This window comes from Cornus florida, unplaced genomic scaffold (assembly GCF_030987335.1).
Source record: "Cornus florida cultivar Cherokee Brave unplaced genomic scaffold, ASM3098733v1 CherokeeBrave_3.0.0_Hap2_Chr01, whole genome shotgun sequence".
Taxonomy (NCBI): domain Eukaryota; kingdom Viridiplantae; phylum Streptophyta; class Magnoliopsida; order Cornales; family Cornaceae; genus Cornus; species Cornus florida.
In genome coordinates this window covers 41,849,463-41,875,318 of record NW_026775571.1, presented here as the reverse complement: position 1 = coordinate 41,875,318, position 25,856 = coordinate 41,849,463, and the positions used below count along the sequence as shown (strand labels likewise).

At 37.0% G+C, this 25,856-nt stretch overlaps 1 protein-coding gene across 1 annotated transcript; it reads right to left on the bottom strand.

Annotated features, from left to right (window-relative positions):
- Positions 1–9,575: 9,575 nt before the first annotated feature.
- On the bottom strand, positions 9,576–12,068 carry LOC132295357 (uncharacterized). Its single transcript, XM_059793592.1, has 3 exons — positions 11,320–12,068; positions 10,986–11,135; positions 9,576–10,162 (listed from the first exon to the last, which is right to left on the bottom strand). Exons 1-3 carry the CDS (start codon positions 11,977–11,979, stop codon positions 9,869–9,871), a joined length of 1,104 nt encoding a protein of 367 aa, XP_059649575.1. The 5' UTR covers positions 11,980–12,068; the 3' UTR covers positions 9,576–9,868.
- Between the last annotated feature and the right edge of the window lie 13,788 nt (positions 12,069–25,856).

Here is a 25,856-nt window from a genome sequence, read left to right as displayed (position 1 = left end):
CTGCATAATCAGCATTTGTCCAAGCCTCAACACGTAAGTGGCCATGATTAGCAAACAAAATACCACGGCCTGGATACCCTTTTAAGTAGCGAAGAATTTGAATAGCTGCATCAAGGTGTGGGGCACGAGGAGAGTACATGAATTGACTCACGACACTCACGGCATAAGCAATGTCAGGTCGAGTCATGGATAAATAGATGAGCTTCCCCACAAGTCGTTGATACTGACCAATATTTGACAACAACTCCCCCTCAGAATCAGCCAACCGATGATTCTGCTCAATCGGAGTATCAGCAGGACGAGCGCCAAGCTGACCAGAAGCAGAAAGCAAGTCAAGAACATACTTGCGTTGAGAGATGAAAATGCCAGTCTTGGAGCGAGCCACCTCAATGCCCAAGAAGTATCGTAGGGGACCAAGATCCTTAATCTCAAACTGACGGCCAAGATAGCTCTTAACCTCATTAATTCTGGTAGTATCATCGCCGGTAAGAATAATATCATCGACATACACAATGAGAGCAACTGTCTTACCGCCTGAATGATGTAAAAACAAGGTATGATCAGCTGCACTTTGATGGAAACTAAACTTGAGCATAGCAGTGCCAAAGCGATCAGACCAAGCTCGAGGAGATTGCTTGAGACCATATAAAGAACGACGAAGACGACATACCATACCAGAATGAGCAGGAGAACGAAAGCCCGGAGGAGGAACCATGTACACCTCCTCCTGCAAATCACCATTAAGAAAGGCATTCTTGACATCTAACTGAAATAGAGGCCAAGATCGAATTGCAGCAACGGAAAATAATACACGGATGGTATTCATCTTGGCAATAGGGGCAAAAATCTCTTGATAATCTATGCCATAAGTTTGAGCATAACCCTTGGCAACCAATCGGACCTTGTAACGAGCAACTGACCCATCTGGATTATGCTTGACTGTAAACACCCAAAGACAACCCACAGCCTTTCGTCCAATAGGAAGCGGAACCATGTCCCAAGTTTGATTTTTCTCAAGTGCTTGTAGTTCTTTTGTCATAGCATCACGCCATTGAGGTTGTGCTAGCGCATCTGCAACACTGAAAGGAACAGGAATCGAGGCAACAGAAACAAGAAAACTTTGATAGGAGGGTGAGAGAGCATAATCAGAAACAAAATTAGAAATAGGGTAAGTACAAGAACGTTTATCCTTTCGAAGAGCAATGGGGCGATCATCAAGCGAAACAATACCTTGAGAAGGCGGAGCTGGTGCCGAAGGAACAGGGCAGTCGATCGTGGGAGTAGAAGCTTGTACCTGTTGTCTCCGATTATAAACTTGTGAAAAAGGAACAATTTCCCCTGCTGGAGGGTTATCACAAGGAGGAATTATAGAAGAAGAAACAGGTAATGGTAGAGGAGTTGAAGACGGAAGAAGGTGATCATCCATTATATTCAATGGGAACCATTCACTCTGAGAACCAACTGAACCACTATAGTATGGTGTATGCTCAAAGAAAGAAACATCCATGGATATAAACCGCCGACGACTGGGAGGATGGTAACACCTATAACCTTTTTGAGAGTGAGAATAGCCCAAAAACACACACTTCAAAGCCTTGGGGTCAAGCTTTGTACGAGTTTGCTCCAACTGCTGAACAAAGCACACACACCCGAAGACTCGTGGAGGAATAAAAAATAGAGATGAATTGGGATGTAAGATTGAGAGTGGGGCTGCAAAGTTAAGAATCCTAGAAGGAGTCCTATTAACGATGTAAACAGCGGTAAGAACTGCATCTCCCCAAAATGACTGGGGAACATTCATGCCAATGCAGATTGCTCTGGCTAAGTTAAGGATGTGGCAATTCTTTCTCTCAGAATGACCATTCTGTTGAGGAGTTTTAACATTAGCCAGCTGATGCGCAATCCCAAATTCTGTACATAACCGTTGTACCTCCCCATAAGTGTACTCTGTACCCTGGTCAGATCGGAATTTTTTAATGGTACGACCAAATTGAGTCTGAACCATTGTCATAAAATTTTTAAAAATGGTGTATACCTCATTTTTGGTTTTCATAAGATAAACCCAAGTAACACGACTATGATCATCAATGAACAACACGAAATATCGAAATCCAAGACTAGAAGTAACTGGGCAAGGACTCCACACATCTGAATGAACAAGATCAAAAGGTGTTAAAGCAGATTTATTACTACTAGCAGGATAATTAGAACGAACATGTTTAGCCATATGACATGTTTCACAGGATAAATCTGACACTGTCACATTACAAAATAAGGAAGGAAATAAATGTTTCAAATAACCAAAAGAAATATGTCCTAAACGCATGTGCCTACGCATAAGCTGGGCTTTATTAGATGAAACAATATTAGAAAATGAAGCTGAATGTGCTTGCGGTGACAAAGGAGTATCCAACAGGTATAAACCGTCCACTTCACGCCCACTGCCAATTGTCCGTTTCGACACCAGATCCTGAAAAATACAATGAGAGGGAAAGAACGTTACACTACAATTTTATTGTTTGGTAACGCTACTAACAGAAATAAGATTTGTAGTCAACTTTGGAACATGAAGTGTATTTGACAAAGTTAATGAAGGAGTAACTGATATGTGACCCTTCCCAGCAATGGAAGATAGAGAGTCATCCGCAAGGCGGACCTTGCGTTGGCCAGAGCAGATACTATAAGATTGGAAAAGTGAGGACATACCAGTCATATTGTCTGAAGCACCAGAATCAATGATCCATGGTGTTGAAGATGTAGATATGCTATGTGCAGACGCAATAGTACCTGAGTGGGCATAAGTGGAGGTTGGCTGAGATGATGCCTCCATTTGGTTGAAGAATTGCTTGAACTTGTCCAAATCAGCTTGAGTCAAGGTAACTGTGGCAGAAGATGTAGAGGCAGGGTTGTCAGGAGTTGACAACGAGACTGGTTGTGTAACAAAATGTGCAGAGGATCGAGACTGTTGTTTCTGTTGCGGTGGACGTCCATGTAGAGCATAACAACGAGATTTGATGTGACCAATTTTTCCGCAATGGTCACACCGTCCACGTTGTCGTCCCAGAGGAGGACCGGTGGTAGTGCTCTGAACTGACTGGGATGGTAAAGTTCTTGAAAGGTTGGGAATCCGAACTGCCATAGCAAAATGATCAACAGAAGCAACACCTAATGGATGAGTCCGGCGGCTCTCATCTGACAACACATAGGAATATGCATCCTCAAGAGTAGGGAATGAAGATAAGCCCAATAAATGAACACGAGCATACTCAAACTCGTTGTTCAACCCGGCAAGAAACTGAAACACTCGATTCTTCTCCACAATTCCTGCATATAAAACTGCATCATCTGGATCCTTCCAAGAGTGGAAGGAATCATAATATGACGTCTCCTCCCAAATAGCACGAAGCTTGGCGATGTAACCTGAAACTGTCAAGTCACCCTGAGAAATCCTGGTGATATCTCGCCCCAGCTGGAAAATTCGTGCATTATTCTGTCTCTGAGAATAAGTGCGTTGAACTGAATCCCAAATCTGCTTAGCAGTCTTCATAAACATATAGCCAACAGCTATGTTTGGTTACATCGAATTGACTAGCCAAGACATAACTATAGCGTTATCTGCAAACCACTGTGGATATGCCTTCTCTGACTCAGCTGGCTCTTTCTCAGAACCAATAATATAGCCAATCTTGCCTTTGCCACCAACGAACATCTTGGCAGACTGTGCTCAAATCAAATAGTTGGAACCATCCAACTTCACTGTGGTGATTTGAAGTCCTGGATTTTCTGATGAGTTGGTGGGAAAAATGGCACCACCACCCACAGAACGTGAGCCAAGAGAATTAACAGTCGAGGACCCTGAATCTGCCATAATCTGTCACACGACAATAAAAAGAACTCCAAAAACACCACAAATTCTGTTAATAAATCAAAGGGTTTCCTCAGATCATAAACAATGTCTCCTCAGACCATTCCCAAAAAATCCAAATACATACCTTTTTTTAAGGAGCGCTGCCCGCTTACATATAGCCAGACAGCCTCCTTCTTAATATTCGGAACCTCTTTGTAAACTAATTTTTTTTTTACCCAAGCCCTTCTAGGTGTTGGAAACCAACTATCCCAATTTACCCAACCCTAGAAGAGTGAAAAAGAAATTGTAAAACTTAAAAATACCTGTTTTCGATCATAAAACAGCAACACAGAAAAACATGTGTAGGCAACGTCACACGATGTCACAAACAGCCCAAGTAGCTGTCGCACAAGTAGCAAGGCTGCTGAAAGGTGTGGAAAGGTGTTGGCTTTGATACCAAGTAGAAATATAAAAAGAAGAGAAAAGAGAGAATTGCGTAAAGGCTTGAATGAGGTGAATTACCCATTCACAGTTCTAGTATTTATAGATAAAATGAGCACATGCTCATATTACAAGAAAAGAAACAAAAATCAAATCATTGCATATTCTATGCCTAGACATATGCGTAAATAAAGTCAAATACATGATTAGTGGCTATCATATCTCACAGATAATATGGTAAATCACATCCCATGATTTGGGCCTATCATATCTCGGCTATTATGGTAAGTTATACCATAAATCGTGGTATCATAAATGCTAACAGTTTTATATAAAATGAACAGAGTGTGATGTTTTGATTGTTTGTCTGGAATGTGATGATCAAGTATCCTAGATGTGTCGGCCAAGTGTTTAAAATAATATAAATTATTTTCAAATTATGAACATGTCCATGAAGTGTCGGACAAGTCCTGTGTTAGTGTCCCGAATGGTGTCTGGCACGGACATTGGCACCTCCATAGAAGTATCTGTGCTTCTTAGAGAAAAGGTTTGCCAGTTAGATCCATGACCCATCCTCTATGTGATTGTGGTTTATCAATTGAATATAACTCTATGGCAGGGACCCTTTGAACCTGTCCGTGCATCTTTGATAAGTTAGGCACCCTTTTTGCGTAAATCGTGCAATCTTTCAACATTTTCAGGCCAAGAATAAGTGTACCGCCTAATTAATCATTTCATTTTGGTCCCTGCTTGGTGGGCTCCACAAAACTCTTCATTCAACTGAACCATCACTTTCACGGCTTCTAATTTCCTGATGCGTTTCAAAAGCAAATCAGCCATGCTTTTCTGATAGAACACTTCATCTAACAAGATGTATTTGATGGCTTAGTGCTTTTAACATTTTGCCTGCACTTTGAGGTTGAGTTTATTAGTAAATCAATGATTAGGGCTCTCCAATCATTTTCACTCGTTGTTCTCCATCTTCCATTTTTAATAGGAAGATTTCCTTAATTTGTTGCTCCTTTCTATTGATTCTATAGTCGATATGCTCTGATACCAATTGTTGGTGCAAGAGATCAGTACCCCAAGGCTCTAATATTGTGTGAGCAGACTAAGACCTAGAGGGGAGTGTGTAGGTTTTATGGATATTATTTTGCAAGCAACTAACTTTTTGAATTACCATTAATCCTTGTTCAAATTTCAGGGCCTGTTTGGCAACCCTTTTGCTTCGTGCTTTTGTTTTGACCCGAAGCAGAAATAACTTTTCTTCTTTGGAGTGTGTTCAATACTATTCGGAAGCATGTTTGGTAATGTTATATTTGTTGTAAGAATTTTGGAAGCAAAAATATGAAAACATGTTTGGTAAAAAGTGTTGCAAGTTTGAAAAATAAAATGGCTAATTAAAAATGTATTTTAAAATGGCTGGAACCTTATATTCGGCTTATTTGGTATGCTCTGGGTAATGCCCCGATCATCTAAGGGACTGATTAATGCATGGAGGGGATGTCTTGTGAGAAGCAGTGTACGCGACTATTGGAGGACAGTTCCACATTGCGTGTGGTGGTGCATTTGGAAGGAGAGGAATAACAGAATGTTCGAAGGGAAGTCGTCCATGACGACGCTGAAACTTCATATTATTTGCTCTATTTTTAGTTACGTGTAGAGGAGTTCTTGCTCTTCTTCTGATGACTTAATGATTGTTTTGGATTCTTTGGGTCCTTAGATCTCGGTTCCACTTTTGTATAAGGGACGCGTTCTCCTTTTGAACGCCTTTTATTCAATTATTACTAATCAAAAAAAAAAAAAAAAAAAAAAATTGGTATTTTAAGATATTATTATTATTATAATTATAATTATTATTTTATTGTATTTGGGTACAATTCATTGCTATAGTGCTTTTGCTACACTATGGAAGCAACTGGAAACACCTATTTGGTGCTTCCGGTTTTGGCCTCTTTTGAGGAAACGTTTCAGTAGTATTCAAATCGCAGCAAACATTGCCAAACACGCTTCCGTGTTTTGCTACGCTGCAATACACTGTCTGAAGCAAAAAAGCACGAAGCAGAAGTGGTTGCCAAATAGGGCCTTAGTTAGTTATGATGATTTTAATTTGAATTATTGTTTACATCCATTAGGTTTCAAATTCATTCAATGCATTCACAATCATGCCTCCTTAAAAAGTAAATAAGAGCAGAGCCAATATTTTTATGTGAAAAATCCTAAACAGGGAAAAACCATGGGACTTAGTCCAATCAGGAGGAAAAAGTTACAACTTAGTTAACAGATCTCGTACCCTAGAGCCCATAGTTAGTTCTTGACACAGACTGGCATCAAACTTTTCATTCAAGTCTTCTGTTTGCGCTCCTCACGAATCCGATTCTCTAACGGTTGTACATTCTTCTTCTCAGAGATTTGATCGGTCAAGTCTTTAGGTTTTCTGTTCGCGCTCCTTGCGAATCTGCTTCTCTAATGTTTGTACACTCTTCTGCTCAGCATTCTGATTGGTTGATCTAAATTGTTTCATAGACATGATGCATGCCTCTATTGATAAACACTTGATGACAATTCATTGAAAATTCTTTTTTCGCTTAAGGATTTTCTCTATTTAAATGATTAAAGGCTTCAAATCATTACCTAGACTGACCATATTTATAGTCAATATAGGTAGCCCTACGATTTAGTAAGTTTAATTCTTGTAGAATTATGTTTTGACAGTGTTTCCAAAAATATAGGTCTGAAGGGTTTGATCTATTGAGACTTTGATCGAGCACCATTGGATGAGCTTCAATCAATTGGCCTATCGGTCAAGGCATACTGGATTTAAAAACAATTTTCTACAAAAATCATCGATCAATCGACCATCTTGTCGATGCTATCTGGAAGTTACACGGCACCTACTGTATTTCAGTTATTATTCAATTTTTAGATGAGCTGAAATCCATTGTTTTTGAAAAGTCATTTTGCAAAAACTCATTAAAAACAAAATATAGAGCCTTTCATGATCAATTTAGGTTAAGTAAGGTCTTTCTAAGGTCGATTTACTTGTGCCCTAGATATGTGATTGGGAATACAGCTTTATCACCACGTTCTTTCCAATTCTTTTTTTGCCTTGTCTTCGATGGTTGTACTCATATGACTCAAAGACACTTCCACACATTACAACCAAAGTTTTGAGTAGGAAATTGCCAAAACATGAATCATATACCTTATAATCTCCTCCTTTGACAATTCAAACAAAACTTAAAACAGAACATACGTAAAAAAGACTGATTCAACCGAAAACCCAATTGGCAATCAGCCTTACTTGTACATAGAAAGGAATAAAACAACTCAAAATCTACCCAATCACTTTGTCTTGATTACTTCATATTAAGCTTCTAAAATCTGCATAACTAACAGAACACACATACCAAATCATAGTACTTTCCATCAAAATAAATAAAAACTTGATATATAAAGCTAAAAAATAAAGTATTAAGCACAAACATCGAGGCTTTATAATATAATAAGGCTCAAAACATATCTAATATCTCTCACATCTCTCCTTAATATAACATCCAATATAATAAACCACTTCTCCCCTTGTTTGTTACAGATTAGACAAAAAGATAAAGAGAATTAAGGAGAGAAATAATTTTTTTTTATTGTCAAATCATTGAATAATATAAATCCTCTCTGACCGCAACACACGACTTCACAACTAATATGAATCAAAGTATTTTAGTTTATCAATATAGAAAGTCTCAAAAAAATTAATTCACTTTTCAAGCACTAGAAGAACTTCAACTTAGTTCCTTGTAAGTAAAAGTGAACTAAATAATTAATTATAATGATTTGAGTCTCAAAAATTTTCATGTTACTCAGTAATTATAGTCATCAAAGAATCCCATTCATGAATGCAGACCAAATAATGTAAAAGAAATTCAAGTAATACATTCAACATGGTCTTTTAAATCTCTCTCATATATCATTCTTTTTTCTCTCACCAAACTTTGACGGCTTTCACACTACGGTAGCCAACTCTTTCCAAAGACTATTACAGTATTTACTAATGATTTTTGTTTTAATTTCCTTTTTGTCTTGGTACCTTTGGATAAATCTCACAGGTCATCATTTAAACACAGTATTTCTTTCAAAGCCTTGGTTTTGCATTAGTAATTTCATTTGATAACAGGTGGGGTGTCTCCTCATGGAAATGATGCACAGAGATTCACAGATTACAAGGAACCTCTAGATCTCAGAAATGGCTCTCCACAGATTTTATCTGGAAATTTTGACCATCAAATGGAATCTCTACTACTGGAGGATGAGGTTGATTGCGTTCTTCATGCACTGAGAAAGTCCCAGCAGTCCGAATATAAAATTGCAGAGGAAAGGCTTTGTGCCCAAAAAAAATATCTTCTAAATCTGTATCAGCAGCTCGAAAAGGAGAGATCTGAACTTTCCAGCCGCACATCATCAGCTGACCCGGATTCCTTACTTGATGTGGTCCTGAAAAGGGTGAATCAGATAAAACGTGAGGTCGTGAAACTCAAGGATATGGAAAAAGTGGCGAAGGGATTTGGAAAAACTCCCAAAGATATTCTAAAGGAACATTTCGGTTTAGAAAATGAACCGTGACAAGAATCCGCATTCACTAATCTGTATCCATTGGCTGTTTGTATCAAATTTTGTAGTTGAGTGGCATATTATGCCTTTTAAGCATTTACTTGTATGTTGTAACATTCATGTAAACGGCGTGTGCCAGTAGTCCAAAGTTGTCATACATCACAGAATACATTGCGTGATGGCCTTGTCTGTACTATGCTAGATTGAAAAGTCGAACAGGACTTACTATTATTTTAGTGCAATTTTTCCTCAGTGGATTGTGGAGACACATGTTTCATTAATTAATACTATGCAAGTAATTCCCTCAAGTTTTTCCATCAAACAGAGCCAAAAACACTAAGCCATTATGTAGCAGCAGGACTAGCTCAAAAATGACATCTACACACACAGACGCACACAACAAATAGACTATGTTTCAGCTAGCATCACAGGGATTGATTGCATCTATTCTTGTAAGGAGTATTTAATTTATTCAATCACAGTTAGAATTCCCCAATTTTTTCGTTTTTCCTGTCAAATTAGGGGGAGGTGGACTCGAACATGAGCTCGCACACCCACTCGGGGGAGTTGGACGCTTTATACCAACTAGGTCACTGAATAATGTTGGGTAATACCTTATAATTCGCCAATTGTCCGAGTCATACACACAGGCGCGCACAAACAAAAGCTGCTTATTAGTAACTCTATTAGTTGGGGCAGATTCAGAATTTGCTTAGCTGCACAAAGCCACAGCAAGAGCACAACAAAACTCATCAATGAATTGCTACATCAATTCAAATCAACATGTACAATTAATTCAGTCTTAACAATTCAAAACCAACATTAGTATCAGAAACTTTAGAGCTACACTATAGTACGCACCAGTTAAAAAATAGTATCAGAAACTTCTCACAAGGAATGAGAATTACATATATTCCTAAGAGAAGGTGAAGAAAGAAAAAACTGAACATCAATCCATGGACGGGATGTTCTTCAAGTTGGGATTCTGATAGTGTCATCTGAAAAATCACTGTACTGGCTGCTGCTTCCCCCAAAAGCAGACAAGAGCCAGAACTCCTGCTTTAATTTCTTGAACTCTCTTGACAACCTGCACTTGACAAACTCCAGTGCTGCTGAAACCAATCTTGAATTCTCCATTATCGAACTGCGCCGATATTCGAGCACCCATGTGTTAGGATTCAACTGCACAACAGATGCACTCCATCTTCCTTGTGCCCAAGAACTGTTCCCCCTTCGGACCGAATATCGGACCTTCCCTTCAGACCACTGCCAAATCAAAACCAGCAATTTAAGCAAGACCGTGCATGAAATGAGCTTAACCATATCACACATGATATATTTTATTAAAAAAAAAAAAAAAAAAAAAAAAAAAAAAAAAAAAAGAACACACCATTGATGAGCTGAACTTAATCAACTAGTTGGATTAATCAGAAGACACAAATTTAGCCCACTGTCAAATCAAAACCATCAATTAAGCAAGACAGTCCATGAAATGAGCTTAACACCATATTTAATATGATATATTTTATTTTATTTTATTTTTTAAAAACCATTGATCAGCTGAACTTAATCAACTAGTTGGATTAATCAAAAGAAACAAATTTAGACCACTGTCAAATCAAAACCATCAATTTAAGCAAGACAATACATGAAATGACCTTAACCATATTACATATGATATATTTTATTAAAAAAAAAAAAAACCAATGATCAGCTGAACTTGATCAACTAGTTGGATTAAGCAGAACACACAAATTTAGACCACTATCAAATCAAAACCATCAATTAAAGCAAGACAGTACATGAAATGAGCTTAACCATATTACATATGATATAATTTATTAAAAAAAAAAAAAAAAACCCATTGATCAGCTGAACTTAATCAACTCGTTGGATTAACCAGGAACACAAATTTAGACCACTGTCAAATCAAAACCATCAATTTAAGCAAGACAGTACATGAAATGAGCTTAACCATATTAAATATGATATATTTTATTTTTTTATTCAAAAAAAAAAAACACCATTGATTAGCTGAACTTAATCAACTAGTTGGATTAATCAGAAGACACAAATTTAGTGTTTTTACCTCTGTAATTCTTCCTGTTAAGATAGTGAATGATCTTGAAGAGAATTCAGCTGTGAGCAATCCTGCAGTCTGCAGAGGCCATCCCCAAATGCTCACCTCCTCCACTGCAGATTTGTATAATGTACACTGCGAATTTAGGAGCAAACCATCCTACAAATCCACACACACACACACACACACACACACATATATATATTTGTTAATAATTAATCTGAAAAAAAAAAAAAAAAAGATGGCTACAAAAATTTAAAAGCAAGTAATCAATCCAGGTTAAAATAAGAGTACTACTTATCAAAAAAAAAAAAAAAAAAAAAAAGGGTTTAAATAAAAGCACCTTATTGATTTCCCAAAAAGAATCAATTGATCTACAGCTTGAAACCTCCCCTTCAACCACACCCTGTAGTTCTTTCTTCAAGAATTCCAATCTTTGATTCAAATCTTGAAAAACCCATGATTTCTCACCCACATTCCTCACCATATCCGGCGACAATTGGGGCTGCAAAAACTCCGAAACCACCCAAGAACACCCATGTTCGGCCGCCAAAATCAAGCTCAGCCCCACAATCAATCTCATCAGCAAAGACCCGAATCCCATCTCTCTCTTCTCTCTCTTCATCTTCTCGTGAAAACTCGTTCTTGCCGTGGAATTAAGTGGCGGAGACACCATGGCCCGGCGGTGGATACCCGGCGGTCCAGGCGGCGTCGACGTAGTAGTGGACGGACTGAACGAAACGGGGCTCCGGGGAACTGGGGGTTTGGAAGCAGAGCGGTTGGTGTGAGAGCTTCTCTGGATGCTCTTGGGCATGAGGTCGAGTGTGGCGTTGATGCTGGCCAAGCAGATGTCGCAGTTGCAATTGGCGTCTTTTCGGCATCCCGGGAAGTAACAGCTGTCTCGGGGGGTTCCAGATTGATCGTCTTCCATGTTGGTGTTGATGGTGGTGCTTGATTTTACAGAGGATGATGTTGTTGATGCTGATACAACTATTGTTTTCATGGTTTCTTGGATTTTTGGACCGACAATTCTCTCTCTCTGTGTGGCTGCTTGGTGGTCGCTTTCTTGAAGTTGAAGAATTTAGTACGGGTTAAGATGGTATGGTTTTGAAATTTGAATTATAACGGTCATATGGGAAGGAGTCATATGGAGGAGGATTCGCATTTACTAACTAGCACAGGTGGTCTATTTTTTAAAATGACTGAAATAGCCTCTGTTTTTGTGAAAAATACATGATGTAAAAACAAACGTGTATAACATGTACACGCTCACCTTTTTGGGCTTGAAATGGAGTGGGTTTCACGGAAATTCATAGCAGATATACTTTGAAGGAATTATGAAGTACTTGTGCCAAAATGATGAAGTCAATTATATCTCTTTTTTAAATGATGGAGTTTTTATCAAAATTTGACCAAGAAATTTTTTTTTATGGTACATTATCTTTTTATTTCGAAACTGTTCATTGTTTTATCAAGATATACATAAACTAGTATTATATTCTCCAAAAGTAATACCGTTGCCAACAACCGCCACAACACCCTCTCTCTTCATCTTCTATCTCTCTACCGTTGCTCTCTCCACTCTGTTTTCCCTCTTTACGATTCTTTCTTTTCTCTCCACCATAGTCTCCAGCCACCACCACTAAAGACCATAAATATATAAAACATGTACACACACACATATATATACATGTACACACACACACATATATATACATGTGTATATATTTTGCATAAGTAATAAAATTTGATTGATGTTGCCTTCCTCAAAGACCCAATTGTATCCACATATATGTAATAAATGCAAACATTCAATTAATTCCATTTGATTGGTATCCAATATATTATTTCAATAACTTACAAATATTTATTGAATCAGAGTCTCTCTCACAATATAGTTACGCCTTCTAATTTATATACACATACACCCACAACCACCGGAGCAGTCGTCGGCGCACTTGTGGACCTTCTCGATCCCATTGGGATCCTATCTAGGAGGGGCAACTGAAATTGATGAAGCTCTGAACTAGTAGTGACGATGATGAGAAAGGACAATCCGCAGGAGCTAGGAGGACTCTTGAGGGACTGTACTTACCTTTATGTCACGATCCGATTCCTAACGACGCCATGAGCATAGAAGACACGCATGCTGGTTGGCTAAGAACATTTATTGACTGGGAATGGTTCCAGGGAAGGGGCGTGCAGGACCACAGGATGCTACCTCTTCAGAGTTCAGGCAGGTCGACTCGGTTCAGTTCGAGGTGCTTGTCGCTAGTCGTGGACTTGACTATGAAGAAGGGAGTTGGCCATCCCTGCACAAACTGGTCGGGAGCTGGAGCCGTTCCCCTGACAAGGCCATGGTAGGCCGAAACCAGTCAGCATGTATCCTCGGGAGGGCAGGTCGTGGTGGCTGACCAGGGCGCTTGCGTGAGCTGAAGCAACGCCTTGGTGCCGCACGGGCCGTGCCGCTGCGCCAAATCTCTAGGCCCGTGACAAATGGTATCAAAGCAGGACTTGAGGAAAAGCACAGAGGTGTGCCCCCTTGTCGATCCGGGGGTCTTGAGAATGAAGACGGTGCACTAAAGCGTCGCTGGGCAATCAACGCTGTTGGAGGAGAGCCTCCATCTCCCCATGAAGACGCGTCCTTTGAAGCCGGAGGGCCGCGCGCATCGGATGGCCGGAGGGCCGCGCGCACCAAAGTTCTTGCAAGTTCAAGAGGTGTGCAAACCGTTGTGAAGGGCGGGTATCAAGTCAGTCGGAGGGCGCTTGTTTGCTCGGGGTGTCGCGGAGGCGGCATAACGTGGGGTTGCGTCCCGAAGAAGTGGGCGTCCCTTTAGCCCGAAACCCTATCATTGGGCGAGTGCAGCCAGGGGTTATACAAGGAAGCGATGGTGGGCAGGCGAGCATACCACTTGGAGGAGAGAGACTTTGGAATGTTGGACGCAGCGGAGTCAGCGCCGCACTGCGACGAGGGCGTCGCAGGATTTGGGTGGGGGAGAATGTCACGATCCGATTCCTAACGACGCATGAGCATAGAAGACACGCATGCTGGTTGGCTAAGAACATTTATTGACTGGGAATGGTTCCAAGGAAGGGGCGTGCAGGACCACAGGATACTACCTCTTCAGAGTTCAGGCAGGTCGACTCGGTTCAGTTCGAGGTGCTTGTCGCTAGTTGTGGACTTGACTATGAAGAAGGGAGTTGGCCATCCCTGCGCAAACTAGTCGGGAGCTGGTGCCGTTCCCCTGACGAGGCCATGGCAGGCCGAAATCAGTCAGCATGTATCTTCGGGAGGGCAGGTCGTGGTGGCTGACCAGGGCGCTTGCGCGAGCTGAAGCAACGCCTTGGTGCCGCACGGGCCGTGCCGCTGTGCCAAATCTCTAGGCCCGTGACATTTAGCTCTGTTAATGGTATAATTGTTTTCCTGAAAGAGAGATAAAAGAGAGAGAAATGGTACGTGAACAGAGAAGAAGGACAATTTGGTAATCAAGACGTACATTTATAAAATTCCATTATATTGGAAAAGTTGATTTTGACTCTATCATTTTGACATAAAACATGTATAATTCCAATTTTTTAGAAATTATTCATATTTTAAAGGGTTAGGATTTTAACTATGCATCCAAATTCAAAGCCAATATAGATCTCTGTTAAAAGATCTATCACACTAACAGGCTTGTGGCTTAACGATATCAAACCCCTATTTGCCAAAGAAAGGTCAAATCGAATCTTAGCGGTGGCATGCGTGTGTAGTACCAACTAAGACAAAAAAAACATAAAAATCCATCACAAATTTGAGTTGGAATGGATTTGAATTTTATTTGAGATGTTTCATTTGAATGTATTCTTATCCATTACCAGAATAAATTACACTTATCTCCCTTGTGTTTTGAATTATTACATCTACCACCATTCTAGTTACATGCATATAATAAAACCCTTGAGATCAGTTTCAATAACTATTTAGAGATGGCAACCCTAATGTCCTAAATTTTTACGAGCTTTGGACAAAAATTCTTTCACATGAAAATAAATAAATAAATAAATAAATAAATAAGGGGCATTTGATCCGGATAGTATTATTATTATCTTACAACTATTGTAACAAAACTAACATGTTACATTCTTTTAACGGTGATGTTTCATCCCAAGTACATTATCAAGAATATTGTTTGCATTTAGTGATAGAATTTGGGCATTTTATCTAAAAGAATGTACTCTTTTTGTTTCAAATTAAGTGTCCTGTTTTGAGAACCGTGATTTGGGACGGAGATAGTATCATGTCGGTTTTGTTAACATCCCATTTTGCCCCCCAATAAAATTACAAGGATCTAATTGTTGACAAATCCGTTATTGCGTCTGGAGCATCCAAAAATCTTAAGAGTACCCGAAGGGATTTAATCCCACTCCAAGTAGTCAATTAGCAAGCCCCTCCGCGTAGGGACAAAGCAGTCACATTTCACCTTCAAAGGAACAATCTAGACACAACTTGGGGACCATTGTGACCCTTCCAAATCCTAATTTTGAACTTTTCCCACAAAGAGTGAAGTCATCGCGATGACGTTAGTGGGCACTGCATAGCACATGTGCAAGGAAGCACGGATACTTTTCCGAAAGTGCCGTGGTGGTATCGACCACGTTTTCAGTCTTGATACGCTTAGGATACATCCAGACACGTATCCGATACTCCGGAGAAGTATTCAATTTTTTAAAATAAATTTTTAATTTTCAGATACGGTTGGGAAACACTAAGGATATGCTGGAATACTTTTTGGATTCGGTTGGGATACGCCGATGATACTTTTCAAAGAGGTTTTCTTCTTCTTCTTCTTCTTCTTTTTTTTTTTTTTTTTTTTTTTTTTTTTTTTTTTTTTTTTTTAAATTATGCAAATCAGCTATTTTTTTTCCCCCTAATTTTAAGGCTTTAAGTTTATTTGATATTTAATGTGTTGTGAAATGAAATCTTGTGTTTTATTTACCTAGGGCATGTTTGGTATGGGTGAATGGAATCAAATGAGAGGGAATAAAATACTTTTCTTTTCATTCTTGTGTTTGGTGTGGGCTTTTAAAGATGGAATCATCATTCTTCACCATTCTCTGTGAATGATCATTCCACCAAAATCATTCATTCTCTTGATCAATGGAATGGTCATTCCATTCCCGCATGGAATAGGATTAAAAAAATTATGACCAAAAAACCTGTTCATCATCTCTTTTCTAAATCCATCTCTGTTCTCTTTCAACCCATTAACATTGGAGTTCCTTCCACGACTGAGAACCACGATAATGACAAAGGTGGCCAGGAAGCGATCGGACTTGGTCATCATCTATTTTCTAAAACCATCTCTATTCTTTTCCAATCCATCGACATTGGAGTTCCTTCCACGACTTAGAACCATGGCGACGACAAAGGAGGCCAGGAAGCGATCGGACAATCCAGAAACACCGTTGAGATCAGAGACCTTGGAAGTCTGGATCACATCTTCAACTCCTTTAACATTGCTACAATCTTCGTCCCCAATATCAGATCTGTTATACTTTTCTCCATAATCCAACCGTCTTGCTTCGTCGCCATCATCATCTCCTCCTTTCTCAATGGTAGAACATATATACAAGACCACAACACAACCAAACCCAGCTTCATTCCATTCCATTCTCATTCCTGTTCCATTCTCAGTTTCATTCCATTCCCACTCTATTTCATTCTTGCACACCAAACTAGCCCTATCTTCTTTATATATGACTGTTAATTATTGCATTTAAATTCATAATATTAATATAGGAAATTGATAAAAAAAAAAAATGTATTTTAATTAATGTAATATATATAAAATTGTCCTATCTCGTGCCCGTATCCTTTTTTTTTTTTTTTTTTTTTTATTTTTTTATTTTTATAGATTTGTCGTATTCTATCCATAGCGTATTTTTATCGTGTCTTTGTCCATGCTTCATAGCACATGTGTGATACCCTATAGTTTTCATATTTGTCCTTCCACGTCTGGCAACTCCAGAAATCACCTCCAATTTTTTCATATTTTCCATTTCGTGCCCAACGAGTAGTTTTTCTATATAAAAATGCCCTTAGGCCTCCCAAAACACAATATTTTCATCAATGTAGCAACCGTAATCACTCTCCTAGCAAGGAGGACAAACCTAATCACTCAAAACAGCCTTCTAGTGTTTTACTATTTATTTTAAGTGTTTTATGTGTTTATGTGGATATGTGTTTAGGTTTAATTGATTAAATTATTTGATCGTTCTTTATTTGATTTAATTGTTTAGTCTTTAATTGATTTAATTGTCATTTGGGTTGTTTTTGAATTGTTTTGTTGGTTAATTATTTTATGTAATTTAATTGTGGTTTTAATTGATTGGTTAATTGGTTTTATTTTATTTTATTTAATTAAATAGGTTAAATTATTAGGGTTTTGTCTCTTTACCGTCACGTTTGAATAAAGTCGCCTTGTTTAATTAAGCCGCCTTAGAGATGTAAGGAATTGTTGATTTCCGTTTCTACGATTAAAGTAGAATTAGGGTTAATATCTTTTCCTAAGCCTATAAATAAAACAATAAGGGTCTGCTTAGGGTTGTAAGCACAAACCTTATTCACGAATAGTGAAAATACAGAGAGTGAAACAGAGAGTTTAAGGGAAAAACTGAAGGAGAGGAAGGTAGGGTTTGAGCCAAGGATTGTAAGCCGGACTAAGGAGGAAGCTTGAGGGCTGTTTGAGGGTTAGAACCGGAGCAGAGGAATCCTTGACGGCGGTCACGATCGCCGGAAAGTTTAGGAAGAAGACGACGTTGAAAGGTTTCAAACCGAAACCGAAAGGCAAGTTCTTTTCTTCCTCCTTCCCTTTAGCTTATGTTCTGTGCAGCTAGATAGTCTATAGGGTTTAATTAATCAAGAACTAGAATTTACATGGTTAATATATGCTATATTGATGGTCTGTTTGTTGTTGAAATTAAATCTGTTACAATTCGTGCAAGTCTGTTTTAGTTTTGTTTTCTTAAAGTGTGTAAATTCTGTTGGAATTTTAGTTACTGTGTTTTCTTTCAACAACTATAAACGAATGATTGGGATGCTACTGGGATTAGATAAGACTCCTAAGTTCAGTAGTGAGGAGGAACAGAGGGGATTGGAATGGAACTGATATTGCAAAATAGTTTCAGTTTTGTTCCTAAAGCATGTTTTGTTTCGGTAACAAATTTAGTTTTAATTTGATTTCAACTTCTGTAAACGAATCATGGGAATGTTACTAGGGTGTTATAAGACTCTTAAGATGAGTTTTAGAAATCAACAGAGTGGTAGGAATGGTCCAGAGAGAGCAAACGGACTGAAATGAAGCAGAAAGGGACTGAAGCTCTCAGAGGGGGAGGAATTCGGCTTTCCCATGAGTAGAGCCAGCTCTAGAAAGAGTAGAGCAGGCTCTACCTCAACAAGAGCAGGCTCTAAACTCCTCTGAGCCGGCTCTAGGCTGATTAGTGCCTGCTCTAATTTTCCAAGAGCAGGCTCTACCCAATTTAATGCGTACTGTGACTTTTTAAGTAACTTTTTGGGCACTTGGGGTTTCTAAACAGTTTTAAAACTTTAATGGGGTTTTCAAAACATTATTTTAACATGTAATCAAGGTCTTGAATTGCATAAAATACCCCTTTGTTTTAATAGAATTAAAAGTGCGCTAATTAACAATTTTGCCTACGGTTAACAGCTGGAAGGAAATAAATTGTCTAATTTTAATTTGACAATTTAGGGTGCTATAACATGATTCTAAATTAAATTTTAGATGCATGAGGGAGTCTTTTAATTAACAAATTGGACTCATAGCATAGTTTATGGCTCGGTGCAAGAACAATAAAACAGTATACAAGTATGCAACCTAGCTTGCTTTTGACGGATAAAAGGAACTGAATTGCTAGAAGTAATTTAGAATTAAGTTTAGCAAATTCTTGGACAAAATTATGATTTTAAAACTTTTTAAATTGCATGATAGAGTTGTTGATTTACTAAAACTGATCTATTCATACTCTGGATGCTAGTTGATAAACTGTTAAACAATACATGGGTTAACTCTTGGATTTAAATTGCTGAAATACTAAATACTCTTCTGCAATTATTTGGATTTTGGTTTTGGATTGTAAATTGCTAAACTGTTATGTATCGGTTGTAATTTACATGGTTTTGGATTTAAATTTTTGAAATACTAAATACTCTTCTGCAATTATTTGGAATGGTTTTGGACTGTAAATTACTTGCTTATTATTTATATGTTGTAATTTACATGAATATGGAGGATTGTATGCATCGGTATGGGACGGTGACATACTAGGTATGGTTTAGCTCAAAACGCTAATTCCTACCTTATGGATTTTAATTGGTGAACAATTTTAACTGTTCAATCAATTATATGGATTTTGTGGATTGTATACACTGGTATGAGACAGTGGCATACTAGGGACAGACTGATTCAAAATACTCAGTCCTACCTATTTTGGAATAAGGGTACGAATTATAAAAATATAATTCTCCTTATATTTAAGTCTGTGCAGTTGAATAAGTTAAACGACTTATTGGATCTCTTATTTAAGTCTGTGCAGTTGAATAAGCTGAACGACTTATTGGATCTCTTATATAAGTCTGTGCGGTTGAATAAGCCGAACGATTTATGGGATTTCCTATGGATGGATATGAATGGATTTTAAATATATTTTTATGGTACCACGAGATGAGCTTGAGTCTCAGACTCGTTGGTTAGGGTGCGTATATGCAGTAGGATGCGTAACTAGCTATGTTGGTTGAGGTATACTCTGTTAGGCTTAGGTAGTCATGCTCACTCAGGTGCGTATTGCAGGTTGAGACCTTCAGCATAGTTTAGTGAGAGTCCTGTAGTGTGGATATATATTTATCTATTACGGACTATATAGATATTGTTGAGATATCTAGGGTGTATCTGCGTATCAGGTCACTGTTTGGATTGCAGTTAGAGAAGAATTTGCATGTGAGCCTGACCCACTCTTATTTTTACAGGTGTTTGTCAGTTCCAGGCCTAGAGCTGGATCGTATTGAGCAGATACAGTTATTCACTCCACCGATGACATAGGATTTTATTTCATGTTGTGGACTTGAGTTTTATTTCCAGTCTTTTGAGTTCAGTGGGATATTTTTAGGGGTCCACTAGATGGATTCCCGAGTTGTATAAATTGGAGAACGATTTGTATTCGTGGAGGATCAGTTGTATCAGAATAGTTTTATTTATCAATGAAAATTTTTATTTTAAGGTTTCAATTTTTGGTTTATTGTTTTAGTTCTTTCAGCGTTTTTAATCATTCTTGTTAATTATATTTTTTATTCTGTGTTCGTTAATTGCTAATTGATTTGATATCCTCGGGTAATCGGGTGTGGGCCTGGCCAACCCGCATCCGGAGATCTAAGGGTATCACAAGAGGTAAAAGCTAAGAAGCATAGGCACTTCTATGATGTGCCGTATCCATATCTGACACAGACACTCTATGGACACTCTTAGACATGTGTCTGACACTTTAAAACCATGTTCATTATCTAAAAAGATTTTTTTTTCTTTCTTTTTTTAAAAACAAAATTCGGATACTTGGCTTACACAACACTTGGTCGATATATCTTAGACAATTGGTCAACGCGTTTCGGACAATTGACTGACACATCCTACACTATTTGTCTTACATAAAACAGACACATGATAGTCTTGAAAATAATATTATGAACATATATCAAAGCCTCTAAAAAATAAAAACATAACCATCATGATAAGTTAGGATAATAATATATATATATATATATATATATATATATATATAATATAACATATTATTTCTGTTATTTGAAAAACGTTATTCTCTAACTTTTTTAATTTCAATATAGAATTTATAAATTAATTGAAGTTCTGCAATTATATCATTCAATAAATATATAAATGAAAATTTATAATTTTTTTTTTCGTATTCTAATTTTTTATAATTTGACATGTCGACGTATTGATGTTGTATCCTATTTGTGACCACAATTGATATCCATGCTTCTTAAGGTAAAAGGCAGTCAGGAAGTACTTTCTAACCCTAATTTTGCATGTCTCTTCTTTTCCCCTTCTTTGCATAAGCCTCATCTTTTTGTGTGCATGAACCACTTGTCATCACCTTAATATGTAGTCTTGTATGTGGAAACTTTTCTAAACTACATCTTTGTAGTGATTGAAGTGAGAACGAGTTCCTTTGCACTTTAAAACCCTAATTTCCCTTGTTAGGTTTATATTATGCACACCCACTTTATTATTGCTCGTTTGCATTCATTGATGAAATAAAATAGAAACAAATTTGTTTTCACTATCTCATGGTTTTTACAACCTCATTTTCACTTCTTACACGTTTTCAAAACTTTGAGCAGGATGGCTTCATAGCCATAATTTTAAAACTCCAAGCTCCATAACTATTGCAGTGTCCTAAAAAACTCTTGTTTTGAACTCCAAGCCATCATTTTTAGGGGTGGGTGTGTGCTAGAAACTTTTCAAAGTCATTATTCTTAAAATGCCTTCACACATTGTTTCTTGCAATTTTCAAAAGTTGTAATTTCACACATTCTTCCAATCTACTCTCATTTATTTTTTATTTTTTATTTATTCGGCTACAAAGAATTGGAGTTTTGGAATTGAAATTGGAGAAAATTTTAGTTCAATTTTCCGTGATTTTGAAACAAACTTTTCTCCAATTCCACTGATTTCAATTCAAAAGCTCAAATTCCATACATCCAAACATAGCTAAAATGTTTTCCTTTTCTAGTTGTATGAGGTGATATATGGCCAGTTAGTTCGCTGCAGAAAATCTCACCTTACAAATATTAAAGGAACCAGAAATTTGAGTGAACTTTCCTGGCAATAGCAAACCTGTCACTAAATTACATGCTATCCAAAATATTAGGAGGAAATTTCTTTGAGCATGACTATATTCATGAACATGAACTTCTTATTGAGACCTAGACTATGCAGATTCCATTGATTTACACTTATTACATGCCAATAGAGCAGTTTGTGCTGACAAAGCCAAAAGTAGGTACGATTATGGGTGAAAATGTGTGATGGGTGTGTAGCACTAATGTGAAGTGAAGATGGGAAGAAGCAAAACCATCAGTCCGAGTGAAATCCAGCTGTAGCGGTTGTTAATCCGTTTTGCTGCAGATGAAGAAGACGAGGCAGGGGCTGGCGACGAGCTTGGTTTCGTGGGTGAAGAAGTATCAGCAGATTGTGGTGGCGGTGAGGTCATAGAAGGTGGCGTGGAATTATCGCGACCTGCAAAATAGTGTCACAAATGGTAGTAGTTTCAGACCATGTTATTACAGTTGCTGATTTTTCAATTCGGTATGTTATCCAAGGTTTCTTCCAAAGTTACTATGTCAATATCATTTCCATCGTTATTTTTATCATAGGAGACCTCCAAAGCTAGCTTACCTTGGCACTATTTTGTCTATAAACTAAATTTGGTCTCTAAATGCGGAAGTGGCAAAGATGAGCATGTCTCAGGCTTTTCAAAGGGAGGTAAGGGGTTCGAATTTCGGTGGAGACATGTGTGTGAGTGCCAATTAGAAAAAAAAAAGTATCTCTCAGACAACTTGACACATTAAAAACACGAAAAAAAAAAAAAAAGAATTCCCAAATTTAGTGATACAAATATAGTGTTTCAGACCATGTTATTACAGTTGCTGATGTTTCACATTCTGTATGTTATCCAAGGTTTCTTCCAAATTATTGTGTGACTATCATTTCCATGGTTAATTTTTTTTTTATCATATGGTAAGGTAAATGAGCTCAAGTTTCAGTACTAATTACAGGAGACCTCCCCAGATAGCTTACCTAGGCATTATTTTGTCTACAAACTAAATTTGGTTTCTAAATGTAGAAGTTTCAAAGATGAGTAATTCTGAGACAAAATGTATTAAAAAAACATGAAGCATAAAAAAAATAAAAAAAAATTATCCCAAATTTGTAATCCAATAAATAACTGTAGAGGACGAAAAAGTTGTAGAAAATATAATGAAAAAGTGATTTACTAATTGAGATTACCAGAATCATGATGTCTTGGAATTCCGGGACCTGCTAGATAAATTCACACCATGAGTAATTCCATGATTTCTGGGGAATTAGAGAAATAAAAATAAAATTAACATACCAATTATGCTAAGGAGAGGAGGCAGCTTTAGTGATCCTGATGCACAATAAATTGAAAAAAATAGAATGAGACATGAAGTAATAATTAAACTTTCCGGAAAATATGCATCTGATTATTATTGAAAGAAAAGAAAAAAAGGTTGAATTTGCAATCGGATTATTCTCAATTTAGAATAAATTTTAATGAATGTGTGAAGCATAACATGAAAACTTGAGAACTTGTACCAAGAATGCTCAAAGCCAAACTATATATAAATTAATGGAATCACTTGAAAAAAGCTAGAGTCATCAACTTTTATCAAGAATGCTCAAAGCCAAACTAATAATCTAAATTTTTTGTATTAGAGTCTCAAAATACATTCATTCACAAGGAAGATCAGAGTTGTCATATTTTTTCTTTTACCTTTCTTATTGTATCTTTATTTAATTATCAACCAAGCATATGTATGTAAATACTACTAAAAAAAAAGGCATCACTAATTGCATGTCCACTTATGCACAGTTATGTTATATTAATATGCATATATCTGTATTTATTTTTTATTTACAAATACACTTATCTGTATATATATATGAATATGATTCATAAGTGCTTGAGTTGTTAAGACATACAATTTAGAACTAATGGCAGGTTCATGTTACAAGCAGAGTATGTAATTTTGTTTAAATATTGTTTTAATTTACTCGTGTTTATTTTTTTGTACAACTAGGGATTATCATGGTTAATTGAGATGAATTATTTACAGTCTCTAATTCAAACCCTTTGATGCTTGTAAAGCTTTGCGGTTTCTTCATTCTATACAAATTTGACACTTAATCAGGTTGAGTGGACACGAGTTCATCTGCAGCACAGACCACTGTGAAGGGCTAACTCGCGCATGAATTGATTAGATTGTTAACCTACGCCTAAATTAGGGGAAGCCAAAACCTAGAAATATATTACTTCACACAATAACACACACATTCATATATATATATATATATATATATATATACATACATCTGTCTACATATATACATACAGACATACATATACATACGATATGAACACACACACAAACACATACAAGTATAAATAAACTTTCTGGAGAACATGCATCTAGTTATTATTGAAAGAAAAGAAAAGGGGTTGAATTTGCATCCTGATTATTCTCAATGGGAATATATTTTATTGAATGTGTGAAGCATAACATGAAAACTTGAGATCTTTTATCCCAAACTATATATAATTTAATGGAGTCACTTGAAAAAAGCTAGAGCCATCAACTTTTTTGACTAAGTGTTGGAAATAGTGGCCTAGTTACACACACCACACTATACTATTTGGAAGAGAATAGAAATGGAGGAAAATACTTTTTATTTCACTTTTATCTATTATTTGACTAGAGTATATGAATATATAGGCCTCACATATGTATGTGTAACCATTACATTTAAATGTCCATAACTCTCCTATCTCCCACTAACATAATCTTCAATATGCATAACTCCCACTAACATAGTATTTGTTAGGTTTAACTCTCATGACTCTTTATTTTACATAACCTTAACTCCCACTAAGACAATTTACTATCCACTAACATGCTAAATTAACACATGTATCATGGATACAAAAATACTTGAAAATACTAAATACTAAAATCAAGTTTATTTTCAACACCCCCCTTTAAACTTGATTTTGTAACTTGAAAAACCTTCTTATTAATCTTGGGGGCTTGATCAAAAGTTCGATAGTCGATCTTCAATTCCACCTCCTTCAATAGCTTCAATCTTCTTGGCCATTTCCATTGATGTGTAGGGCTTGTGAAACTTCTTCAAATGCTTGTTTGATGTCTTCACATAATCATATATCATCCTCTTTATACAAGCACATCATTGATCTTTTTTCTTCTTAAATTTTTTATGAATCTTCAACTTCACATATACTTCTTCTTTAGAGTCAAAAAATAATTTCATATTCACTTAACCTGTATCAATTATAAAATTCTCCAAACTATTTTTTAAAAAATAATATGAGAATTTCTTATCATCCTGGACTTCAATCTCATACTTCTTTGGAACAACTTTCTTTAAGAGAAGTTCATCATTCTCCACAAAATAAGCATTATTTGATGAATATGAAGAAATAATAATTTCATCAAATAAGTCAAATATAACTTCTTTCAAGGTGGAATTTATAACCATACCTGAAGATGTTAATTCACCAACTTGAACTTTTGCCTCTTCTTTAGCACTTCCTTCTTCTAAATCTTCTATTTTCACTTCATCCTCCTTCACTTTTTCAATCTCTTCTTTAACACCTTTTCTTACCTCTTCCTTATTCACCATTTCAAATTCTCCTTCAACTTTTGAATCTCCAAAATCTTCAACTTCTTTTGCACGATACACCTCTTCATTCTCCACAACTTTGTCTTCAAGACTTTCATAATCATCTTTCGTAAACTCATCATTCTCAAAGCATTGTACCCAATACTCCATGGGTAGTGATTCACCTCTATGATTGGAAACGATGGTCTCTAGCATCTTCCAAATACAACTTGGAGTTTTGGACTCTCCAAAATACTCCCAAATTTCTTGATGTATTGCCTTTTGCAACACTACAAATGCCTTATCTTCTTTCTTTTCATGAAGCTTGTTGGATATACCATTCTTTGGCTCTTCTCCAACAATATCCCACAAATCGCATGCTTTG

Excerpts from the sequence above, each read along its gene's own strand:
- LOC132295357 (XM_059793592.1), bottom strand. The coding sequence starts at position 11,979 with ATGAAAACAATAGTTGTATCAGCATCAACAACATCATCCTCTGTAAAA. Across the intron at positions 11,136-11,319 it reads CTTTTTGGGAAATCAATAAG|GATGGTTTGCTCCTAAATTC; the intron begins GTGCTTTTATTT and ends GTGGATTTGTAG. Across the intron at positions 10,163-10,985 it reads TAACAGGAAGAATTACAGAG|TGGTCTGAAGGGAAGGTCCG; the intron begins GTAAAAACACTA and ends TTGATTTGGCAG.